The sequence below is a fragment of the Phasianus colchicus genome, chromosome 3 (assembly GCF_987193195.1).
Source record: "Phasianus colchicus chromosome 3, bPhaCol1.hap1.1, whole genome shotgun sequence".
Lineage (NCBI taxonomy): Eukaryota > Metazoa > Chordata > Aves > Galliformes > Phasianidae > Phasianus > Phasianus colchicus.
In genome coordinates, this window is record NC_143438.1 from 58,101,908 (window position 1) to 58,124,602 (window position 22,695).

The window sequence follows — 22,695 nt, forward strand, 5'->3', positions numbered from 1 at the left end:
ATCTCCATGAATCTGTATTTCCTCCCTTTGAAGCACTCTCACTCAAACTCTACATTTTTCTAAATACTTTGCATTGCTACTACTTTGCCATCTTTTACATTATGCTTTTTTTTTTTTTTAATCTTTTGCTCTTAAAGTTCTATATTTCCAGTTATAAACTGCCAAGTCATATAACTACTATAAAAAACAACCAATCAACCACACAGAACTTTTAAAGGTACAACACACATGAATGGTACTAAGAGAGATAAACTAGACTCGAATAATTTGAAATTTTTCACTTGTAAAACCAGTGCTGATAAATAATAAACTGAAAACAATTGTGATGAAGTTTTATAGGCAAGTTTGTTTCTGATAAGGTTAATAGATTGTTTACACATCTGCGTACTTCACAAAGACTGCTTGACAAAGCTTCTTTTATTGCCAACATGCACTAGGCCAAAAATGTAGTATAGATAAAGTTCAAGACAGACGTACCAATAACCTCTCCAGTCTCTCTTTATTCAGGGCACCAATTGGTTTACTAAGGTCACGGAATGTTTCAGGTTTTGTCAGATCTGAAAAAACAGACCATGAATCATTCCCACTAGAAAGGAATATGTTCTGATCAATACTAAAAACTGAAAGACATCCTAACAATAGAAAAACAACAAAATCCACAGAAACACCCAAGTTCTTTTCTCCCCAACTGCAAGAGAATAAAACTCTTACCATAAGCACATACTTGTATCCTTACTTCCCAGTAGACTTATCTCAAATCTCTTGCTTAAGAACTAGGTGTCACACATCATTGACAGCTATTGCAACTAACATCACCTGATGCACAAGATGCTACCAGTTGCTAACCAGTACTTTCGTCTTTCTACATGCTACAGTTAAAAACCACCAAACAATCAGACTGCAGTATCTGAGTAGATGCTTCCCCTACTCGGCTGGTTTTAGAGGAACACAATCCTCTAAAGAACAAGCTTCCAACATACATTAAAAAAGGCCCTTAAACAAGAAGCCTATTTAGACACAAGCCTGGTCAGCTTCTTTTTAGCTTGCAATATTAAAAACCTGCCCAAGAACACCTAGATCTTATTCATTTCAATGCATCCAAATCATTCCATAGAAAGCCATTATAGTGGTTCTTATGCATTTCTTAGAATCACGGGCAGTCTTGGAATGTTCAATACTACTAATTTTCAAAGTGACTGAACAGGTGCAAAACATTCTGAAAAGTGAAATTTTTCACAGAAAAAGTGAAACAACTGAAGTATTTTTTCCACCAAACTCTAGAGTAAGAGTAAGTGCACATGAAAACATGCAAGGTCAATAACGCCAGCTGCGTCCTGATATACTTGCAACATCATGCAGCGTAACACATTCTTAATGCCTCCCCCCAGGTTGACAAGCATGATGCACCAACATGTTGTCTCATTGACACGCACCTAATTCTGCACTAGAGTAGTCTGCTATGATCCAGGGAAATACAGGATACTGGGAGAGATCATTGCAGCTCCTATCAGCTAGATTGTTGAGATGAAGCAGATACTGGTAGTTTGATATATGTCCTCGCTGCCATTGCAACATGTAACTCTCAGCTGTATGCTCCGTAATATGGTTTTCTAAAATAAAATCAAACATTAAGGGTTTTGAGGTTTGCAGTTCCACTCATAAAATTTTACAGAGATTAGCATTATTCAAGGTACTATACAGTTATTATTGGCACAGAAGCTTAAAATCAAAAGTCAGAATTAAGTGGTGATTTTATGTTTCAATAGCTGCTATACTTAATACATTTTGTAAGACCTGTTCGGATAGGTCTGGAGGAGTATTAGAACTGAATACGGAAACAATGGATGGGAAAGAACCTGACCATTAACGGAGTTAATTTTCTTAATACATATGCTAGTATTTTGGAATGTTTCTGTTCATGATCTGCAAAAGATACATTCATTTTCTAGGAAGTAATGAATAAAGGACTTAATAGAAATAAGAACGTAACTGTTTTAGAAGGGTAGGTTTCATCATCCATTGCTGGGCCTGAGGAGAGTCAGTGGGGTCTGTTGTGACAGGACAAAAGGAAATGACTACAAACTAAAATGGGAGATTTAGACTGGATATAAGGACCGTAGTTTTTACAATAAGGTTAGGGAGGCAGTGGAACAGGCTGCCCAGAGATGTGGTGAATGCTCCGTCCCCAGAGATATTCCCTTGATCTAGCTGCAGACATCCCTGTTCACTGCTGGGGAAGACTTAATGGGGCAGGAGGGGAATCCACCCATACAGAACATAATTGAGCAGAATTGATCTTACATACTCATATACTCTTTTCTGTTTACGATAGTCTTTTTTTTTTTTTTTTTTTTTGAAGGTACATATTAAGTTGTAGATCAAAATTATCAGTTTCACTTTAATAATGTTATCTCAGCTTCCATACTCAGCTCTTCAAATACAAAGAAAACTTTTCAACATCCATTTTGAACTTTGCTTTCTTCTATTAAAAATTCTTATGGCTAATACATTTTTAAATTCTTCCCACAAATCAAGAGAGAAAAATCTAGACAAATTTCTCCTTGCAAAGAACTACAAACTACATTAATAAATTAAATGCTGCAAACCTATGTATGTTGCAATAAGGTAATAGAGCTCATCTCGATCTTGACAGTTGTAGAATTTCAAGTAGATGTCAGAACATATATCATTTTCTGTGCAAAATACTTCGAGTCCCTTAGAAATTAAAGAGGGAGAAAAAGTAAATTGAAAGCAGTTACTAACAAGCTATAACATTCATGCTTTTACAGAATATTCCAGTTACTAATGTCTAAAACTCAGTGCTGGTCATAGTTTTGCATGCATTTTCTAACATTTTCATACACTGTCTAACATTTTTCATCTTTCCTACTTCCAGCCTTAAAAATACTCCATCTATACCCAATCAAGCAAACAGATTAACAGCTGTTCATAGACAGTCTCTACCTGGCTTGTTTAAGGGCAGGTAATTTTTTTTGCTGTCATTTGTTTGTTTTCTAGTTTAAATGTGTTTTGAGAGAAAAGTTTTGTTCAAGTCTGAAATTTCAAGTGTAAACACTGGAAACACACAACTGAGGTTCCACCGCAGCTGTGTCAACATCCCTCAATCACATACAGCAGGGTTCATCACTCCACATTAGTTTCAATCTACGCTAGTGATCAGACTCCCTCCATGAATCAATCCAGGGAGAAAGTGCACCAAGAGAAGACAATTCATTCTATTTTAAGGTAGGTGTTTGAGATAAATAGAATGAATTGCTTCCTGGAAGTACTCCTTCTCTTCTCCCTCTACACCAACTGCTTATGAAGGAGGTTTTTCATCCTTGACAGAATTCACTTTTTCTGTTTTCATCTTTTTGACAACACAGGGAACAAAAACACTTCAAAACTAGAAAGTGTTGAGTGCTGTTCACTATATAATCCATAGGTTTTAAAACTACTTCTGCCTAACAATGCATACAATTTCAAATGGTCCATTTAAGAAACTATATACACAGTATGTTGTTTAAAAAAAGTATTGAGCTTACCAGCGGCATTAGACCATGTCTTCTTTTATAGATGCGGCGTACATTCTGCAGTGTTATTTGTACTACTGGTTTCTGTAGGGGGAATAGGGCAGAGGGATGGAAGAGAAAAGATGGAGATATATGTTCTTCCACCCTTACCTTTCCAGTTAACCTGAAGTTTCTCTGAACTAGAGACACTTGGCAATACAAAAGCTATATCCTTCCACATCACATTAGCAGCCCAACAGTGGTTTTAAGCAGCTACTTTAAATATAAGTTAATCTTTGCTGCAGCTTCATGTGTGAGTAGAAAAGCAGGTTAAGACTAAATAACAATGTATCATCACCCAAATTTATTGCCAGTAAGAATAATCAAGCAAAAGATGAGCAGAACACACACAGCTACATTAAAAATAAGGAAGCCATCAGGTTAGTGGGCAAAACGTTTGCTGATGGTGCCATCTGATGGACAGAAACTGAATGGCATTCTGTCATAATAAGCCATCATAATTAGCTAGAAGCAGATTTTACTTGTCAGGACATGTTTTTCGTATCTTAGAGCCTGTTAGGACTACTGCTGCTATTTCGGTGACAAAGTTCCAAAGCAGCTACATGACTGTGATATGTACTCAGTTTTCCATTAGGGAAAGAAATGTTCAGATTTATAGAAAACCTAGCTACAAACTTCCTAGCTACTACAAAGTGAATGAAAGCTCTCACCAGGCAGGAGCAGCACCACAGAGTAAAATTAGAAACTTATCTTAAATTATACACTACAGAAAGTTATTTTTTTAAAAATATTAATGGAAAACAAGCAAAGGATATTTTGTACTTTGTCAATTTTAAGGAAGTTAGCTCGGAATAAAACCTCAGAGTACTGAATGTAACAAAGCAGCATAAATTACAGGAAAACTAAGGACCTTTTATCAGAAATGAAAACAGTCTTCTTGGAGATGTGCCCCACATGCATTTAAGAGGAATAAAAACAATGGAAACTGTCCATAGAGGAGCAGTGTGCTCACACCATATGCAAGACCATGAGGCACTTACAGGATATCCATTAAGAGGCTGGAAGTACAAGTTAGCATCAGTAACACACACATGCCCTGGATTAGTCACCAGCGGTGTCACCATTTCTGCTTTACATTCCATACGCAGCGTTTCAGAAATGCTTTGAAATCTACAAGTGAAGAAAGGGAGTAAGTTTACCTCCGGTTCTTACATATGCAGAGCTATCCTTAAATTCTTTCAGGTTAGTTTATAATTTTGGCACATCTGAACAGGGATGCTTTAGGCACGAAGAAGGTTCTCTGTTGAGAACTCTAACTGGCAGTCCAGAAAGAAAAGTCGTATGTCCTGCTTCATTCTCAGAACAATAACCCATTACTACTTAAATTATCTTATACAGTGCTTTATTTGGCATTTACTATACCTAACCTGAAACAAATTCATGGATAAACAGAAGAATCTGAAGAGGAAAAAATGAAAAAAGTAAAACGCACACCTTCACAGAATGTCCTATTCTCTATACCAAATTTTTCAGAATGTTACAAAGATAGATCTGCAATTTAGCCAACTTGTGCTGCCCAAAGAAGAACCTATTATGTAATGAAGCCATAGACTAAATAACCAATAGGTAAAAAATATTTTACCATAAGTTATTAGAAAGATACCTGTTTTTATCAAATGAAGTTCTAGCCAAACGGGATTGCAGTATAGCAGTTATCTAACATGAAAGAAAAAAAATAATATGCTTTATGATTGAAATGCAATTAGAATTTCATTAGAAACAGTAATATTCTGAAATAATCAGACACTTACCATGGCAGCTTGATCTCCCATCTTATCCAGACAAGAAGCCCTGTAGAGCTAAAGGACAGTGAACTAAGTGAAATAGCACTGATGTCTCACACATTTGAAAGTCTTCAGCAACTAGGAAGTTAGCATTCTCGATGACCAAGAGAGTACTAGAAGAGCTATTATTATTTCTCTTTAAAGCTGAACACATTTACTCATTTTTATTGTTAAGTGATTGGTCTATATATGATCATCTTGCATAGCAAAAAGCTAGTGAGAGTAGCTTACAACTGACTTTAGAACTAGAAGGTATATTCAACTGCTGCATTTTCAAAACTAGATACTCCAAGAATTTCACTTTTAGAAATAATTAAAGGAAGCTTCCCATTAAATATCAAAAAAGATTCTGTGGAAAAGTGTGTTGTGATAACCACATACCTGATGTAGAGTTTGCACAACATCTCCTAGTTTCCCAGCTACATCCAGTTGGAATAGGTGTTCTGTTTTACCCTAAAACCAAAAGCATATTTACTACAAAAAAAAGTTCAAAATACAGTATAACAAAAAAAAATTAACTAAAATTAAACCTTGTCAAAGTATGTTGCAGTATACGTTTGAAAGACCTATGTAAAACCTGTTGTGTTTTTTATCTTTATAAATTTAACTTCCCTGTGGTAACCTCCTTGTGCAGTCCCTGGTATTCTTAATATAATATACAACAGCTATGAAGCACTCCATTTAATGTAGCACCAACATCTCCAAGTCTAGAACTAATACATGCTTGAACTAGCTTCACTAGCATCACATACACAAGCAAATCATGTAATCACAGGAAGGCTTATATTAGAAGGGACTTTAAAGATCACCTGGTTCCAACCTCCTTGCCACTAGCAAGCAGCTCTCTGAAGTGTAATTTCAAAATATTTCTGGTTTTGACTTACGTCTGTTAAAAAGACGTATGGATCAGCTGATAGTAACTCTTACACATGACTCATCTACAGTGGAGGTGGTTGGGATCCCTTGAAAATCCCTGAGCATAGTATAAAACTGCACTGACAATTCTGTAGGGTTCTGTTATTTCTTAAGTTAGACTTCTAGTGGTCAGTGTCTACTTCAAGACATTGATCAATGTGGGTATAACTACAAACAACCTAAGAAAAGATGAAACTCTGGATGACTGTTAACATAATTTATGCAGTCAGAGCTGAACTGACAGCAATCCAAGAGCAAAACATGGTTCAGGAAACAAATTGCCAGATTAATGAGAGACAAGAAATTCAACAGCAATTTGGATGAAAGCCTCAGTAACATTTCATTGACTACACATTTTTTCCTTTAACAGGAGAAACACAGCTCTCTTTCAACAGTCACTTACAGCCTAGAGGGTAAAAGCTGCAGAGAGCAGTTCTTTGTCTAGCTCTGCAGCCTGGAAAGACCGCGATTTGGTGTTTTGTAATACATCTCCAAAAATAAACAAATAAATAAATAAAATCAATGGAAGACACAGAAGCAAAATCATACTACCAGATTCTAGCACCCTGTGAACCACCTAGAACAGGCAATGATTCAGGTATACCTAGCAGCAGCAAAGAAATACTCTTAAGTGGCTGAAGGCAAACTAGACTTCTTGTTTTGCTATGAAGAAACATAACTGCACTTTCGTGAAGGAAGTTGTAATGGTTAACTATTAGGAATTATTTAGGTATCTTGACTTCAGACAAACTAAAATGGAGAAGTTTCCAAACAGCTCTTCCAATTATTTTTTTTTTCCCCTTGTGTCACCAATGCTATTGATAGTTACGTGATGCTTCAGAAATCTTGCACTTGGAAGCAAAACAGAATACAAGAGAACAGAAATGAGGTTTTGCATAAAGAATTAGTGGCATAAAGTAAACAAGGAAAATAAAAATAATAATTAAAAATCGTAGTTTAGAAACATCCCCAAAGTAGTTGTTGAGAATAATTCAGACATCATCTATTGCCTCTTTGCTGTTCATAGTAGCAACCTAAGTTTACTGACTTGATCATTTTTGAAACCTTTTACTTGAAGAAACATGGCAAGAAATTTAATTTCCACGGTTTAGAAATGAGCAGGCAAAAAGTCAAGGCAGAAAGAGTGTTTATATGACTCTGCATTTCCCATTTTGTGTTTGTATCTTCATCTACCTCCCACTTCAGCTGAAAACCACTCAATTCTTTACCCTCAAGCCTTTAAACTCAAGAATTTGAGTGGAAAGCAACAGAAGCAAGCTCTGGATTCTGATGTGAGCAAACTTTTTCTGCAATTTCTTTGAACTGTGACCCGTTCAGCTGGGAAACAAATTAAAACCAAGGAGAAACAGTGCCCACTGAATATGAGCGGCCAGTTGTCTGTCTGGTTGTTGAGCTCATAGAGCTGCACATTGAGGTAACTAGCAAGAGACAAGTCTGCAGCACGTATTCCAGTAAATATCGCATACGTGTTATGGAAGAATTTGGGCACTAGTTTTATTTAATATGCACAATTTTTTTTTTTCAAGTTTTATTGTGATATTGCACCAATTAGAGTTATCTTACTCTTTTATAATGGAGAGCATTGGTTATTTGCAAAATATTAGTTTGCTAAGAATAATGAAAAATTGTATACTTACTCTTACTGTTTTATAGGGTGCAATAACATTTCTTTCTTTAATGAGAAAAACCTGAAAGAGCAAGAAACTGTTAAGGCTTTTGTTCAAAAACAAACTAACAAACAACCGCTCGCCAAAAAAAAAAAAACCAAAACAAAATACCACCTCTTCCACCAGCCATCAATAATAAATGTAAGTCCTGAGAAATACAAAGCTAAGAACACTGCTTAAGCAACCAAAACACTAGGTTGCAACATCCTGCTTTAGCTACCATAGATGAACAGCAAAAAAACAATGACCTTTTGTAGCTTCTGTGAAAGGGATGAGTGTTCAGTGCATTTCACAGGCTTACTTTGACAGTCAATTAGTGAGCTTTTATTCCCATCATATGACCTTCAAGAAGCTGTAAGACTTAAGGCAGTAAGCACAGCCAGCAGCCTAACCCCATTCAACAGAATACTTCTGCCTGCTTTTTTTCGTGGCAGCTTATGCCCCTGGGGTTCTGCTCTGAAGAGAATACCTCTTTTCATAGAGGGCCTCACTTCACAACTGCTGCACAAGCCTTCTCAAATGAGCTCTTTCTATGCCAAACATTTTGCTTCTAGTTCCAACAGTTATGGATGTCATTTCCTTTCCCATCCTACAGCTTACTTTTGAGCAGTTCTGTTTCTTTGATGCTACTCCCAGATCTGGAGAGGATCCTCCACCCAAAAAAACCCACCAAAACCAACAAAAAAAACCATATGAAACCACTTCCCTTCATTTCATTCTCTTCACAGCCCCTACAGAAAGGCTTAACTGTTGTCACATTGGTTTATAGATTATCACCTTATCATTTATCATCTGAAAGATGTCAAAGCCAAAAATGAATCATACTCCACTCCGTCTATAAGAAATGCTCATACTTGCAAAAATCTCAGAGCTGGGTAAGACCCTAAATGGGTATGAGCTCCACAAAACACACTAGAGTGAATGACCAACGGTTTTCTGCTCCATGCCTGAGAGACCTGTCCACTCCAACAGCCTTCTCACACACCAGACACATGGTTTGCTTGGGCCCAATGCCTTGGTTTGCTTCCCACAGCAAGCACCAGGCCTGTGGGTCTGCACCCAAAGGCAAGCAAAAAAGACAAAAGCAAGGTCTGGCCTGGCAAATGGGGGTAAAGGGAGTGGATAGCATCAGCCTGAATAGTAGTAGACCCACAAGCAGGAGAGCTGGCCTTTGCCACAAGGCAACTCACAGTACCAATATGCCAGAAGAAATTAAATGGTACAGAGGCTCAGCATACCTCTGTAAGTGCTACTTTAAATAATAATTGGCTCCTTTAATCTGACATCAGCTTTTACAGACCTGTATTAGACATAAGAAAATCAACCCAGTAAAAGATATGCGCTTTATACTTAGCTCTTCTTGTACAATAATTGAAGACTTTTCTATACTGAGACACCCAAATTCCAAATTACATGGGAAAAGTAGACAGTACACATCAAAATACATACAGAAGCAGAGCAAAAGAGTTGCCATGTTGTATTAGCGTTATCTATTTTGTAAGGCAGTTCTCCAACACTACCTTGAGAAAAATTACTGAAAAATAAGTTTATAAGTTTAATCCCAAATTATTTCTATTTACTGTATTGTATAGCCATTAATCTTTAAGTTATTTGTTACACAGAGCAAAGCTTCTTGTCCAGCTATGGATTAATACTATTTTGAGCCTGAAAAAAAGGCAAGTATGTTTAAGATGATCTGATTATTCAATATATGCACTTCCCTGTAAGACAGAAATTGCACTCAGAAGAAATATTCATAATTAGGTCATGATTTATCATGAATACAACGTGTGAGTACTTCATACCTGACATACTTTTACACAAAAATACAAGCATACGTCATTCCAACAAAACATTTCAGAACACTTCCCCATGCTAGGGCTAACAATATTTGCCATTTTAAAAGTTAATTTTTTTTTCCTTTGTAATGTTTCTATACTTACCTGTTCTGCAGAATATATATGAATATTGTATGATAGAGGAATAGAGGAACAGGTAATAAAAAAGGCAATGACATTACAGACAATACTTCAGATATTTTTTCCCCTTTACCACCTGGAAGTTTACATAGAATAATCAGAAATGCCTTAAAAAAAAAAAATAAAACCATTGAATACATAAAAAACCATGAACACAATGAGCCTTGACTACACAGAACTCTTCAGAGAAGTAGTTTCAAGATGAAATTAAGTGTACTGATTACCTTAACACAGGCCATGAACTTTTCTAGTGCAAATTAAATTACATGCTTGAGTTCCTTTTTGACTGCCACAGTACTTAACTGAGCAAGGCTACCGAATTCAAGTCTCTTTAAAAAGAAATTTTACGAATTTGCTACAATGTTTAAGATAGTATTTTCCACCTCACTTCAATTATTTCCTGAAATGAAATTTTTTCTGAAGCATTGGAACACTTACCAGCTCCAATTAATCAAAGTTTGAAGTACATTATTTTGGTCTTTACTAAATACAAACATGTTCAAGTCAATCATAACCCACAACTGAAAACTGAATCCATGATTCAGAATAGCTACTGAAAATGATTTGGTGGACAGTTTATGAAAACACAGTCTACTGAACTTCAAGAATTAAGATGGCTTTGCTATTATCAATACATGCTTCAGAAGAAAGAAAATGATACATAACTGTAGCAAGACCAAAACAAAGATAATGAATAACCAGATTTAGATAAGTCTACTCTCTTTTTACTCAATTCTAAAATTGTCCTAAGCCCCATTATAACATGTACAGTGCAGAAAATTCCCTTTAATCAAAGTCTCATTAATAGAGCCACTAATAGTTTAAAGTTTCCAGCATCAACAGCTTCACATTAATGCTAAGTTTTGCTTCCAGAAACTCCTCATCCTAGAATTCCAGCTATGAGAAACACCATTAAAGAACATAACCTCTCACATTTATACACCGAAAATCCATTATATGCAGCTCTTACCTGATTACACACAACAGAAATCCCTCCAGATGTCTCCCTAGAATGTAAGTAAGATACTTAGAGATGGACATTTCAGCTTTTAAAAAAAAGGTAAATGCATATATACAGTAATCCAAATTCACATACCGTAAGAATGGGTTGTTTGCTTCATTGTCTTCTGGTGCTTTTATACTAATGCAGTCTCTCAATGGTATCTGTGGCAAATTATAAAAACATACACAGATGTGTGCTCCTTAAAAGCAACCTTACTTTCCCAAGAAGTTGCAGTCACAGAATGACGGAATCACCAAGGTTGGAAAAGACCTACAAGATCATCCAGTCCAACCATCCACCTAAACATCCACCAGTGTTGCACTGCTTACCTTGATAATGGGTTGGAGATTCTCATCAGGTTCGAAAATGATTGACTTTGAACAGATTTTTAGAGAACCTCTTATTTTCCTAAAGGAAACAATAAATAAAGAAGTAGTTGTGTATATCTTGCAGATAGATGAGACTAGAATAACTCCTGTAAATGAGGGAATGTAAAACTTTTGTACCTTTCATCTCTGCAGCCTTTATTTATGATATGACTAGCTCTGTGTTGTTCGAAGTAATATTCTTCCAGGTTAAGAAGCAGCAGTGAAAACCTACAAATAAATAAACTCAAATTATTCCTTCAAAACCAAAACACCACAGAACAGTTAATATTCTTAATAAAAATAATCAAGTGCTCGGGAAATGTTCACTGTTATTGAAATGTTATTATGCTCCTCCCTCAACCCCTAAGAATGAATAAATTTATTTTTCAAAGAACAAATCTATGTGGAAATTTTGTGCGCACGTGATGATGACCGTCTCATGCTCCTCCAAAAGACGTAAAGTTTGATATTTCAGGCCGTTCATGCCTCAGGTGTGAACTAGCCTAGAACAGTCAATCTTTTAAAATAATAATTCATTTAACCCACATGAGTATAAGCCAGCTAAAATCTGCAGTGACACGAGAGGTGGAGCTGGAATTAACAGCAAGGAACACAGAAGATCTTTCTGAAGCAAAGTGACACTGGTGACACTGGTTTAAAATGTTAAGTGAAAACCACACGCGTGGTTTTTAGAGCATGGCTGCATCACTCTACAGATACACTCTGGTGAAGTATAACCTTCCTCTCTGACCACTTTTCTGCACTTTCATTGTACCAGTGCTTGCTCAAAGGCACAGAAAGGTCTGCTTATGGACTAATAAACAAACCTCAACCAAAAAAAAAAAAGTAGTCTGATGTATTTCATTGTGGGACCACTGTCACGCCAATACTCTCACAAGATAGATGCAAATAGGCTAGCTTTGATATAACACAAACTTACATCCTTAAACAGCTTAAATAACTGCTACAAGCAATTAAAGATTTACTAGCAGAAGTAGTTCAAGTTCTTTACAGAGGGTGGTGAGGTGCTGCAACAGGCTGCCCACAGAGGTTGTGGATGCCTCATCCCTGGAGGTGCTCAAGGCCAGGTTGGATGGGGTCCTGGGCAGCCTGGTCTAGTATTAAATGGGGAGGTTGGTGGCCCTGCACGTGGCAGGGGGGTTGGAGATTCGTGATCCTTGAGGTCCTTCCAACTCTGGCCATTCTGTGATTCTGTGATAGCAGGGTGAATTTATGCTCACCTACGATTTTCAGTGGTAGGGATGACTGAGTATTGGCACAACAGGAGGAGTAGAAATATTTTACATCCTTCAGTCACAGGAACAACAGCTGTTTGTGCACGGGGCTGCCCTGACAGGCAGAAGTACTTACCATTAGTCACATCCACGTTTTGAGCTAAGTTCTGTAATGCATTCATGATGTGTTTTACAAGAAGCGCTTGTGACAATGCTAATAAGTGCCAAGTATCCCCAGAGCAGTATTTCACATTTAAATAGCAAGCAGTAAGCGTGTCAAGAGTTCACGAAATGAACTCATACTAAACAGTCTGCTTGTTAAGTAAGCATATTATATACCAGAAAAAAATAGCACTATAGGAAAATTCATCTTGTTTACGTAGGTTTTGTGTCATGACTGCGTTACACCAAACAAAACATAACAAAAGTCTGCTGTAACTACAAGTAGCAATGGATCTACATGTTCAAAACTGCTTCTCTTCTTAATAGCCCATGTCCAAGACACTCTTCTAATTCTCTGTTGCTTTTTCAAGAAGTCAAGCATGTTATCAACACCCCTCCACTCCTGAAAACAAGTATTTTATGTGCCATTAAGAAAACACAGAAGTTACAACGGCATTCATCATATCAGCCTATCCCACAGTTACTGGTACTGTATGGTTCTTAAGCATCTCCAGTTTCCAATGGATTTTCACGGGATTTGACATAATATCAGTTGCCTTCTGTTTTTTATAGAAGTTTAGTTTTCAAACTTACTGCAACCTATGAAAGCACATCCTGTTACAAATCATAGAATGGCCAGGGTTGGAAGGGACCTCAAGGATCATGAATCTCCAACCCCCCCTGCTACATGCAGGACCACCAACCTCCATACCTAATGCTAGACCAGGCTGCCCAGGGCCCCATCCAACCTGGCCTTGAACAGCTCCAGGGACAGGGCATCCACAACCTCCACAACCTCTCTGGGCAGCCTGTTCCAGCACCTCACCACTCTCTCTGTAAAGAGCTTCCCCCTCATACCTAACCTAAATCTTCCCTCCTTCAACTTAAAACCATTTTCCCTTTGTCCTGCTATTATCTACCCTTTCAAAGAGTTGTCAACAGGTGCAAACTGAATTTCCAGGCTTCAGAGGCTTTACTTTGATCATTTACTTTGATATTTACTTTGATCATCTCAGGAAATAAAACAGAGGTTCCAGCTCCACATTTTGAAGGGAAAAAATCCTTCACCAGGAGCATTCTACACATTAAAAGGTTAGATGAGTATGAAACCGTAGCAGATTCCACAGAGCTACCATTAAATCTCATTTTTCAACATCACCCAACTCACCTGGGACAAGCTTAAAAGGTCTGGGCTTTTGCAAACACTGATACAGCAAGTGCTATCATACTTTTATTCAAAGCTTTTTATTAAAGTTATGTCAGAATGTATAAACAGTAATTCACCATCAGAACATTTTTCTTTCTGATATATATATGTAGATGCCTATGCACTTTGCTTAGTATCCGCAAGCCAAAGTTATTAAATTTTTAAAAAGTTGAACACCTTTCATTTGTTTGAAAATTATTCCACTTCTTCATCTGGGAACTGACTACGGACATAGGAAATAATCAGCTTCAGACCAATGTTGTTAGTAGTCCAAAAATCTTCTTCCAAGACACCTGGGAGTAAGGCATATTCCACAGAATTAGTTTCCAAAGTGCTCTGTTTTTATACTCTTTCCTTTGCCTTCATCTATTCTTTGGACAAGTTCCACACATTTATATGGTCTTTCATAATTCACCTGTTGTCAACACAATTATTAGACCTCCCTTTTAAGGTTTTAACAAATGCAGGGATCCTTCATATATCCAAGATAAGCCTCATATATCCAAGATAAGCCATGTCTCTACATCAAAACATTGGCTACATTATTTGCAGTGACCCCAACACATTTACATAGAACTAAATACATAAGCCAAGAGTTTTCCTCGAAATATTTCAGGATGATCCTTCCCTACCTAGAAAGTGTTCTGTCTTCATTCTCAACAGCTTTTGCATCAACTGACCCTCCCAAAGCCAGAAGCATGGTGCCAATGGGAAGGACCTGGAGTATACTTGCCCTTGCATTACCCTCACTGCCACTGTATCAGATGTCTGTGAAGCAGTAATGCCCAAAGCAGGCTCAAAAACTCAAGATAAACATAGCCATTATGAAGAGTTCAACTAGGTACTGTAGGAAACTAAGTTTTTTTTTCCCTTTAAAATACACTATTTACCCTCAGCATCCAGTTTACCATTTTAGTCTTAGCCTCTTTACATCTCTTCTCTTCGACACCACTGCGCACTATTCAGTTCCACAAAGAGCTTTGCAGGACACCAGCAGCTCCCTGCACTGCAACCTTTGTTCTCAATTACGCTGTCTTAAGAAGAGCACATTTTATCTTTCTCTTCACCATTCACAAAAACTTCCAGCTGGTTCTGCAGCCTCTTCCAAGCATCCACACACTTCTTGCTGTTCTCCCATTCAAGTCCCTTTACCCAAACTCCATTTTCCTTAAATATTTTCAGGCTACCGAGTCATTTCTGCAGACTGACAAATCCAGACTTGTGTGTTCAAGTCTCTGAACACACAATCATCCGTTTTTAATCTAAGGCCTCAGTTACAATCAAGATGAACTTATAACGTCTCCAAAGATTCTGTCATAAAAACTGCACCCCTTCAGAAACTTCACCTCTCAGCCATACAGTATTCCTCAAATGATTTCACTGCTTCTTCACCGGACAAAAGAACATATTACTTAAGAGACTGTAGGCCAAGATGGAATACATTTTCTCCTTGAGTCTAACTGCATGCTTACATAGACCAAGCTCTATTTTACTCTCTTCCAAGATATTACCAGCATATTCCAATTCCCTGGAGCTTTCTGGGTTTCCCTTTCCTTCTGTTATCTTTCAGTTATTGTCCTTCAGTAGTAGTTCCTCCGCTCACTTCTATTTCAGTGAATATATGTTTAAGTTTTATTTATGATACCAAAATCTTCAAATTTGTATTTCAACTGATTGTGACTGGCTTACAAATTTAGACCAGTTTAAGTTACTGCTTATAATGAACCCCGAAATTATGAAGCATGACCTGAAGAATAACCTGGAATTTTTCTAACTCTTATCAGTCCTTCTAGCTTAAGTATTTATATTTCATTTGTCTATTTTAGTGATCTATGGAGCTCTCAAAAAAAAAAAAAAAGGAAAATTGGGTTTCATCAAATGTTATTAAAGAACAGCCAGAGCTTCTACCTTCACAAAATTGACTTTTTCCATGTAAAAAAGTAAAAAGTATAGCCACTAATACTATTTGTATCAACAGGGTCTCTCGTGAGGGCCATCACCACATAGGATGTTATTTCAGGATTGTCAAGAGATTTAACAAGTATTTACAGGTAGCAAGGGAACACAATACCCTCTGGTATGCTGCATCTGTAGGTAAACAGTGTTGTGAAGGCCTGAACAAATAGGAAACCTAGCACAGCAGCGCCCCAATTACAGCAGTGGGGGTCTTCAACGTGCAGCAAAGCAGATGGACTTCAGATGAACCAGCAGTGTGATTATCTTCCAAAGAACTAAAGAAGGTTTTCTAAAGACATTTGTGGTATCAAGATACTGACATGCAAAATTTATGTGCTATCAGCTGTCGCATGGTCCTATGACAAGAACTGTATGCATGTTTGGTATACATCTGGAGTGGTAAGTTGATTCTTCTGTGCACAACAGGGGGAGAGAGCAGGAAAAGGGAAATCAAAACCAAGCAGTAGGAAGAGAATGATACCCAGCATACAAATAGCATTGAAGTGGAGAAATCATACCTCTTTTGGCCTTAAACCACTGAGCAGCTGTGCTATTCCCTGTGGTGTGCAAGCCCATGAGTTGTCAAACAGCTCAGCACATAAAGCCAGTACCAAGCTGCATGACACCAGGCAAGGTTGCTCCCAGCCTACCCTCCCTTTTCCTCAAGTTTGACCCTAAAACATCAAAAAAACCCAACCTCAGCCATATCCCAGGCAAACGTGTTAACAAGGTGTTCCAGTAAGAAATAATGGTCAACTTCAACAAGTGGTTTGACACCTCCCACAGGAAAAACCAAAAACAAAATCTATTCACAGCAATATTTTCTCCAAAAAAATACCAAACCAAACCACAACAAAGAAATTCAACTACAAACTGTAATTATCAACTGGGAAATACACAACACCACTAATCACACCTAAAATGATTTTTTTTTTTCCTTTTTCTTTTGTTTTCATATCTGGAAAATAGAATTTTTGTTTTAATACAAGTACTTGTGTCTTTTAATTTAGGAAAAAAAAAAATGATCTTCTATCCATGGCTGCTGCTCTCAAACCTTGTTTTACTATAATGCAGCATTAGTTGTCTATTTGAAGCCACTGTTTCAGGCAAACAAAAGGATCAAGTTTGAGGTATTTGCCTTAGCATCAGCAAGAGGTTCATTTTAACCCACTTGCAAAATGTGTAGTTCAAGTATTACTTAAAACTTCCTACTTACAAATGATTTCATTAGCATTTATTAAAGATATTCCTTCTCTAAGAAGACATGTTCTCTTGAAAAGCAGCCCAGAAAATATCTGTTGGTGTCAAAACCTTTGAAATCAAGCAATAAAAGTCATAGTTTAGCATATTGTAGGATACATTCATGCTTGCTTCATAATACAGACATATTTCACAGGCATACGTTCACATTCTTTGTGGTCACCATGCTATTTAATTGCTCACAACACACTGACACGGTCAGTAAGACACAGGCATTTCTTCAGGGTTAGTTTACTATTCCTTCTTTGCACACTGAACTTGACATATTAAAATGCCTTTAAGAAGGAATATATTAATTTGAAAATGATGGAGATTGACAAAGAAAATTTTCAAAAGATGCTCAAACGTCATTAAAATATCTCTATGAAGTGAGAGTTTCAAAGATGCTGACACCTTGTATTTTAGCTTCTTAACAGTCTTGTCTCTATCCCCAAACTCTTGCCAATAGAAAGTAAGATTGTAAGGAACTTCTCAAAAAAATGTTACACGTATAAAGCATTGGATCATTTCAAAATCTGAAGAACAAAAGCTTTAATAGCTCCACTGGTCCAACCCAGCCTGCCAACTTCCTCCAACCCACAGCCTGCTTAAAGCAGTTGGATACAACTCAGTACCAACTGAAGAAGCCATCAGATTAGCAAAGTATTCATGCTTCCACTCAGAGCTGGAGTTTCCCCAGGATAGTTTGCCCAGCTTAAATAACTTGAATGAGTTGATGGAAGGGAACAACAAGGACAAGAAACCATGCAGTGTGAAGGGATCGTGACAAGAAGAACGTGGCCAGAGATGAAACCTTTTTACATGGCAGGCAACTCTGTGGTCAGAGACAGAAAAAGCAGCAGTTCCACTTACCAGGATGGAATCAATCAGTAATTTTGATCTTTAATGGTGGGTGGAAGGACATTTAAGATGCTACATCTCAAACTTAAAGCAAACCTTCCATCTCAGACCAACAACAGAAGCAGTCAGGAGACTAGAAGAAGGAACTTTACTAAAGGCCCTAACAGCTTTTGCATCAGAGCATCTTGATAACAACCCACATCCTCTGGCATTAGTCCACTGAATGTCGTGGAGTAAACAGATACTCTTTTAATTGTTTGAGCTTAGAAAGTAAGTACCCACACTTACATGTAAATCAAAACATGCCAATGTAACTTGGAGACATTTTCACGTTCTTATTTTGTCCCAGAAAAATGGTATTAAGGAAATCTGAAAGATCCGAATAGAAGCAATGCAGAAATAGCTTCAGGAAAAACAAAGAAACAAACACACACCATTACAAAACAAAGCACAAGCACTTTGCCAAGCAAAACAAATGTTAATCTAGTTAATTTACAGCAGTACTAGTGAAGGGCAGGTGAGGCTGGTAAATAAAGGAGTGAAGAATTCTGGCTTTCTGTTTATTTTTGACATATAATTGCCACTCAGAAAAGGGCTGAGGGTTACGAGCCAAGAGCACACCCAAGACACATCAAAGAACTAGGCAGCATGCTAAGTAGCAGGAAAACACTTGCAAAATTTAACTTCACATGATGTCATCTCCTAAACATAAGTTTTGGGTACCCAAATTACACCCCAAACATTCCTGGCATTGTTTAAAGTATGCAGCACTGAAAACAAATGTAGAATTCTTGTACCAACTTCAGTTGAGGTTAGCAAGCCCTGCCAAGATGCTATGAAGCATCCCCCCAGAAGAATTTTTTTTTTTTTTTAATCAGATTTGAGTATTTTACTGTTATTTTGCTTAATGTGCACATCCTTCTTTACTTCAGTTCTCAAAGAACTGAACTAAGCTCCAAAGTTCAAAGGACTGTCCAAGACCTGGGGGAAGCAACCCAACAACAGCAAAAAGAAACCAACAAACCCACAATTTATTTTATGCACCAATGTCACTACCAACTGAAGGATCAAATCTGCTCTAACTGGACACAGGAATGAGCACGCAAGGATACATCTCAGCAAAATTCCATTTGTACCACCCAGAAGAGAAACTAGCCTGCTGATCCTACTTTAATTTCTTAACTGTGACTGTATTGTTCCATTGTTCCTATTTCCATCACTTCATTGCACATGCTGGAAAACCACTGGGGCACAATGCCTTCAGGTGTTTGACTGGACACACCTTGGGCAATCACTTGACCAGATACTGGAAGCACAGTCTTGATAATGGAAAGTACATTGCCATGGTCAGAGCAGGTCACCCACTTTTGTGGCAGCCTGTGGCTACATAAACTAGTTCTAACAGCAAACCTCCTCTTAAGAGCAGAGCATCTGTAGGCCAGCTGTAGGATCACTTGCTGATGTTTGAATAAAAGCCTCCATTATGAATATTTTGTCCCAAGAGGGCAAGATAAAGATAGAGATTTAAAACACCAAGTAACCATCACACAGATGAACTTGCAGAACCTACACACTGCCAGTACATCATCTCGATGTGATGTTAGCAGCAGAACAGATAAATTCGGGCAACAGAAAGCCAAGCAGGCAAATCAGCAGGTCTATTTATAAAAGACCTGTGTAGCAAGTGTTAGAAACACCTGTGGCTAGCTGAACCAAGAACTCAAAAGATAAAGAAAGCAACAACCTTATCAAAACATCTTAATTTCAATTTTAACTAAGATTAATTGGGAAATATATGTATATATATTCCTACTCATGAACGCTGAATATTTTTAAAGGTTGCACCAGGTAGGTACACACGTCAATAAAAAGAAACACAATATCTAATCTTTTATTAAACTCTGAACACCTAGGAAAAGTGAAAAAAAATGTCTTCTAATACAGGTACGTTTGAAGGGGAAATCACTGCCAAAATTAACTAAATAGGTGGATTGGTTTATTTAAAGGAAAACTCCCTCTCTGTCCTCAGCATACAAACAAGGCATTTTAGAATTACTTTGTTTTCTCCTAGAAAATAACACAGTCAGAAAAGTAGGCTTATGTAATCAGATATTAATTCAATCCAACTAATTGGTTCAGGGCTTTTTTTTTCTTACCATTTAGAACTGGTCTTGCTTCCTTCCTTCCTCCTTCCCTCCCTCCCTCCCTCTCCCAAAGCAAAATCTATGTAAGAAGATTAACTTTTTACTCACTGTTTCACAGTACTCTTAACCAGAATTTCCACAGCTTATACATTTGTACATTGCTTTATACATATAAACAAACAAACAATAAAACCATGTGTGAAACACCATTACCACAAAGTTTCAAGTTGTAGTAAACTCACTATGAAATAGCTACAGGGAGGTTACTTCAGTCAGGAGAAGCTCTGGGGCAGGATCCAGTGTCCCTGCAACAAGTACCCAGCAAGGCTAAAAGAGAAGATTTCAGCACAACTCCTTCAAGAGAGAGAAGTAAACAATTTCTCTGTGCTGCTTTAAGGCAGGACTACCACAAAAGAAGAAAAGACAGGATTATATATTACTCATTTGACATTTCAGAGCCAAAAGCTCTTAAGAGCTTAAGAAATGTTTTCAAGATTTCCTCTTTTTTTTTTTTTTTTTTTTTTTTTTAAGACATGCACAAGATGAGAAACAGGAAAAAAGCTGATATGAAGTACAAAATATATGCAAATTTATTTTACACAGGAAGAAGCAGAGAAACTAATTAGCCAATACAGAGGTGGGGAAAACTGCAGGTGCCAACAATGACAAAATACAGAATTCATCTTCCACAATATCCTCAAATTGCAAACTCAAATAAGACAGAAGATCCTAAAATGCTTCCAAGGAACTGTCCTTAACTGAAAATCAGTAATGCTGACAGACACTGTTAAGTTGGTTTCACTTTCAGAGATTTTGGGAGAAACTTATATCCCACCTGGATCTTTGGAATATGTGTGGTGACTTGTGGGCATTTCTCAGCTTCTGAAGGGGAGACCAGTTACAGCAAGCCCCGAGCAGAACTAATAGTCATGGTTCTAGCATTCCCTACACTTAAGATGTTTGACTTCAAAATTAAAAATCCTTCTCTTCCTCCATAGGAAGTTCATCCTTTCCCCATCAAACAAAACTGAAACCATAACAGCTGCAAAGGCAGCCAGGAAAAAGATACCCAAGAAAGCAAAACAGACCACGTTTGGATTACGTCAACACTTCAAAAGCTGTAGCAGCATCACCGTTCAACAGCAACGAATCAGAACGTATAGGACAAAGTGAGCCAAACTCTTTGCCATGTGATTTGCTCCTAAACAACAAACAGCAGAGATGTGCACCAGCAATGTGCCCATGCGGGACCTGCCTCCCACAGCGTGTGCTACAACTGGGGAGTACTTGAGCCCAGTTCTTACTTCGCACAGATCTCTGGTGGCAACACGAAGATCAGAAGTAACTTTGAAGCTTTCTGACAAGCCAGATGTAGGTAAGGCACATAAAAGAAACTGTGTCACTGGCTAAAAATAAGAGAGCGCATTCAGGACTTACAAGGCACGTGTGGTACGGCCTGCTGACAGGTTCAGTTAGGCACACAGCACAGCGGCCGCAGGACAGGAGGAAAAACAGCTGCATCTAGTGCTCTGAGGAGCAGCCAGGGAGCCCACAACGCGAGGGCCGACAACACGCTGATCAGCACGTTGGGGAAAATCGTAAACAGCATCTACAGAGCAACAGGGCAGCACCTCCACGCCACGAACACAAGCGAAAACAAGAGCTTACAGGCAACTCTATTTTTCCAGCTTTACCCTGCAGCCTTTCCAGCCTTAAGTCGGGGCAATCGATGACAGCAGCAGTAACAAGGCAGGCACCGCAGCCGCCCCTTCTACCCAGCGCTCCGCCGGGGCCTCCCGCAGAGCCCGCACCCCTCGGGCCGGGTGAGCCCGCTCCCGCGCCGAGGCCGAGCCGGGAGGGCCGGCCGCTCACCTCTCCTTGGAGTACAGCTCCCGCTCCTGCCGCCGCTTGCGGATGAAGGCCATGGAGCCCCCCGGCCTCGGTGCGGCCGCAGCACGCCAGGCCGGGCCGCGCCTCGGGGAGGCGGGGAGAGCAGCGCGGCCCGCAGGAGCCAACCGGTCTGGCGGGCCCGCTTGGGGACGCCCGACCCCGCTTATACGGGCGGAGAGGCGGGGAAGGGGAAGGAAGGCTGCCGGCACCGGGCTCTGCGCCCTCGCCCGGGCTGCGGCGGCGCTGCGGCCGCTCGGGGCTTCCTCAGGGCTTCCGCGGGGCAGCGATCACATCGCTCCCCGCCTTCCTCCTTCTTCTTCCTCGGAACTAACGCCGCGTTGTTTCTGTTGTTGCGGATACGGAGGTGCCACCCCTGAGCCCAGGGCCGTGCGGCCGGCTGCGGAAATACGAGAGCTGCGTGACGGCGGGCACGGCGTCCCTGCTGCCTCCGGGGCGGTGGGAAACCTGTGCCGAAATCTGCTGTTAAGTGCAGAGAAACAGCCTGGTTCTCCTCCTGTCCACCGTCTACATGCAGTGCACTTCATCGGCAGCGGGCACGGAGTGGGAAAGAGCTGGTTGAGAGCCTCGATTGTCGTTCCGTAGGGCTGACTGAAAGCTTTTGTACTCAGAGCCGTTGTTAGGTGCAGCTCCAGCAGCTGCAGTGTTTTTGT

At 38.9% G+C, this 22,695-nt stretch overlaps 1 protein-coding gene across 2 annotated transcripts in view; it reads right to left on the reverse strand.

The window, feature by feature from the left end:
* Positions 1–22,306, reverse strand: part of NSMAF (neutral sphingomyelinase activation associated factor) — a 37,329-nt gene extending 15,023 nt beyond the window's left edge. The window contains exons 1-14 of one of the 2 annotated variants that reach the window (XR_004169707.2): positions 22,007–22,191; positions 11,469–11,558; positions 11,292–11,370; positions 11,056–11,123; positions 10,930–10,966; positions 7,951–8,001; positions 5,759–5,830; positions 5,345–5,392; positions 5,197–5,249; positions 4,574–4,703; positions 3,546–3,617; positions 2,607–2,715; positions 1,434–1,610; positions 478–557 (exon numbers count right to left, since the gene is read on the reverse strand). Coding sequence is in view for 1 of the 2 variants with exons in the window: in XM_031612964.2 (XP_031468824.2) it covers positions 478–557; positions 1,434–1,610; positions 2,607–2,715; positions 3,546–3,617; positions 4,574–4,703; positions 5,197–5,249; positions 5,345–5,392; positions 5,759–5,830; positions 7,951–8,001; positions 10,930–10,966; positions 11,056–11,123; positions 11,292–11,370; positions 11,469–11,558; positions 22,007–22,059 (1,119 nt within the window). In the remaining variant the exon portion in view is untranslated. Of the gene's footprint in view, positions 1–477; positions 558–1,433; positions 1,611–2,606; positions 2,716–3,545; positions 3,618–4,573; positions 4,704–5,196; positions 5,250–5,344; positions 5,393–5,758; positions 5,831–7,950; positions 8,002–10,929; positions 10,967–11,055; positions 11,124–11,291; positions 11,371–11,468; positions 11,559–22,006 lie in introns of both variants that reach the window. The other variant, XM_031612964.2, reaches the window with a different exon arrangement.
* Between the last annotated feature and the right edge of the window lie 389 nt (positions 22,307–22,695).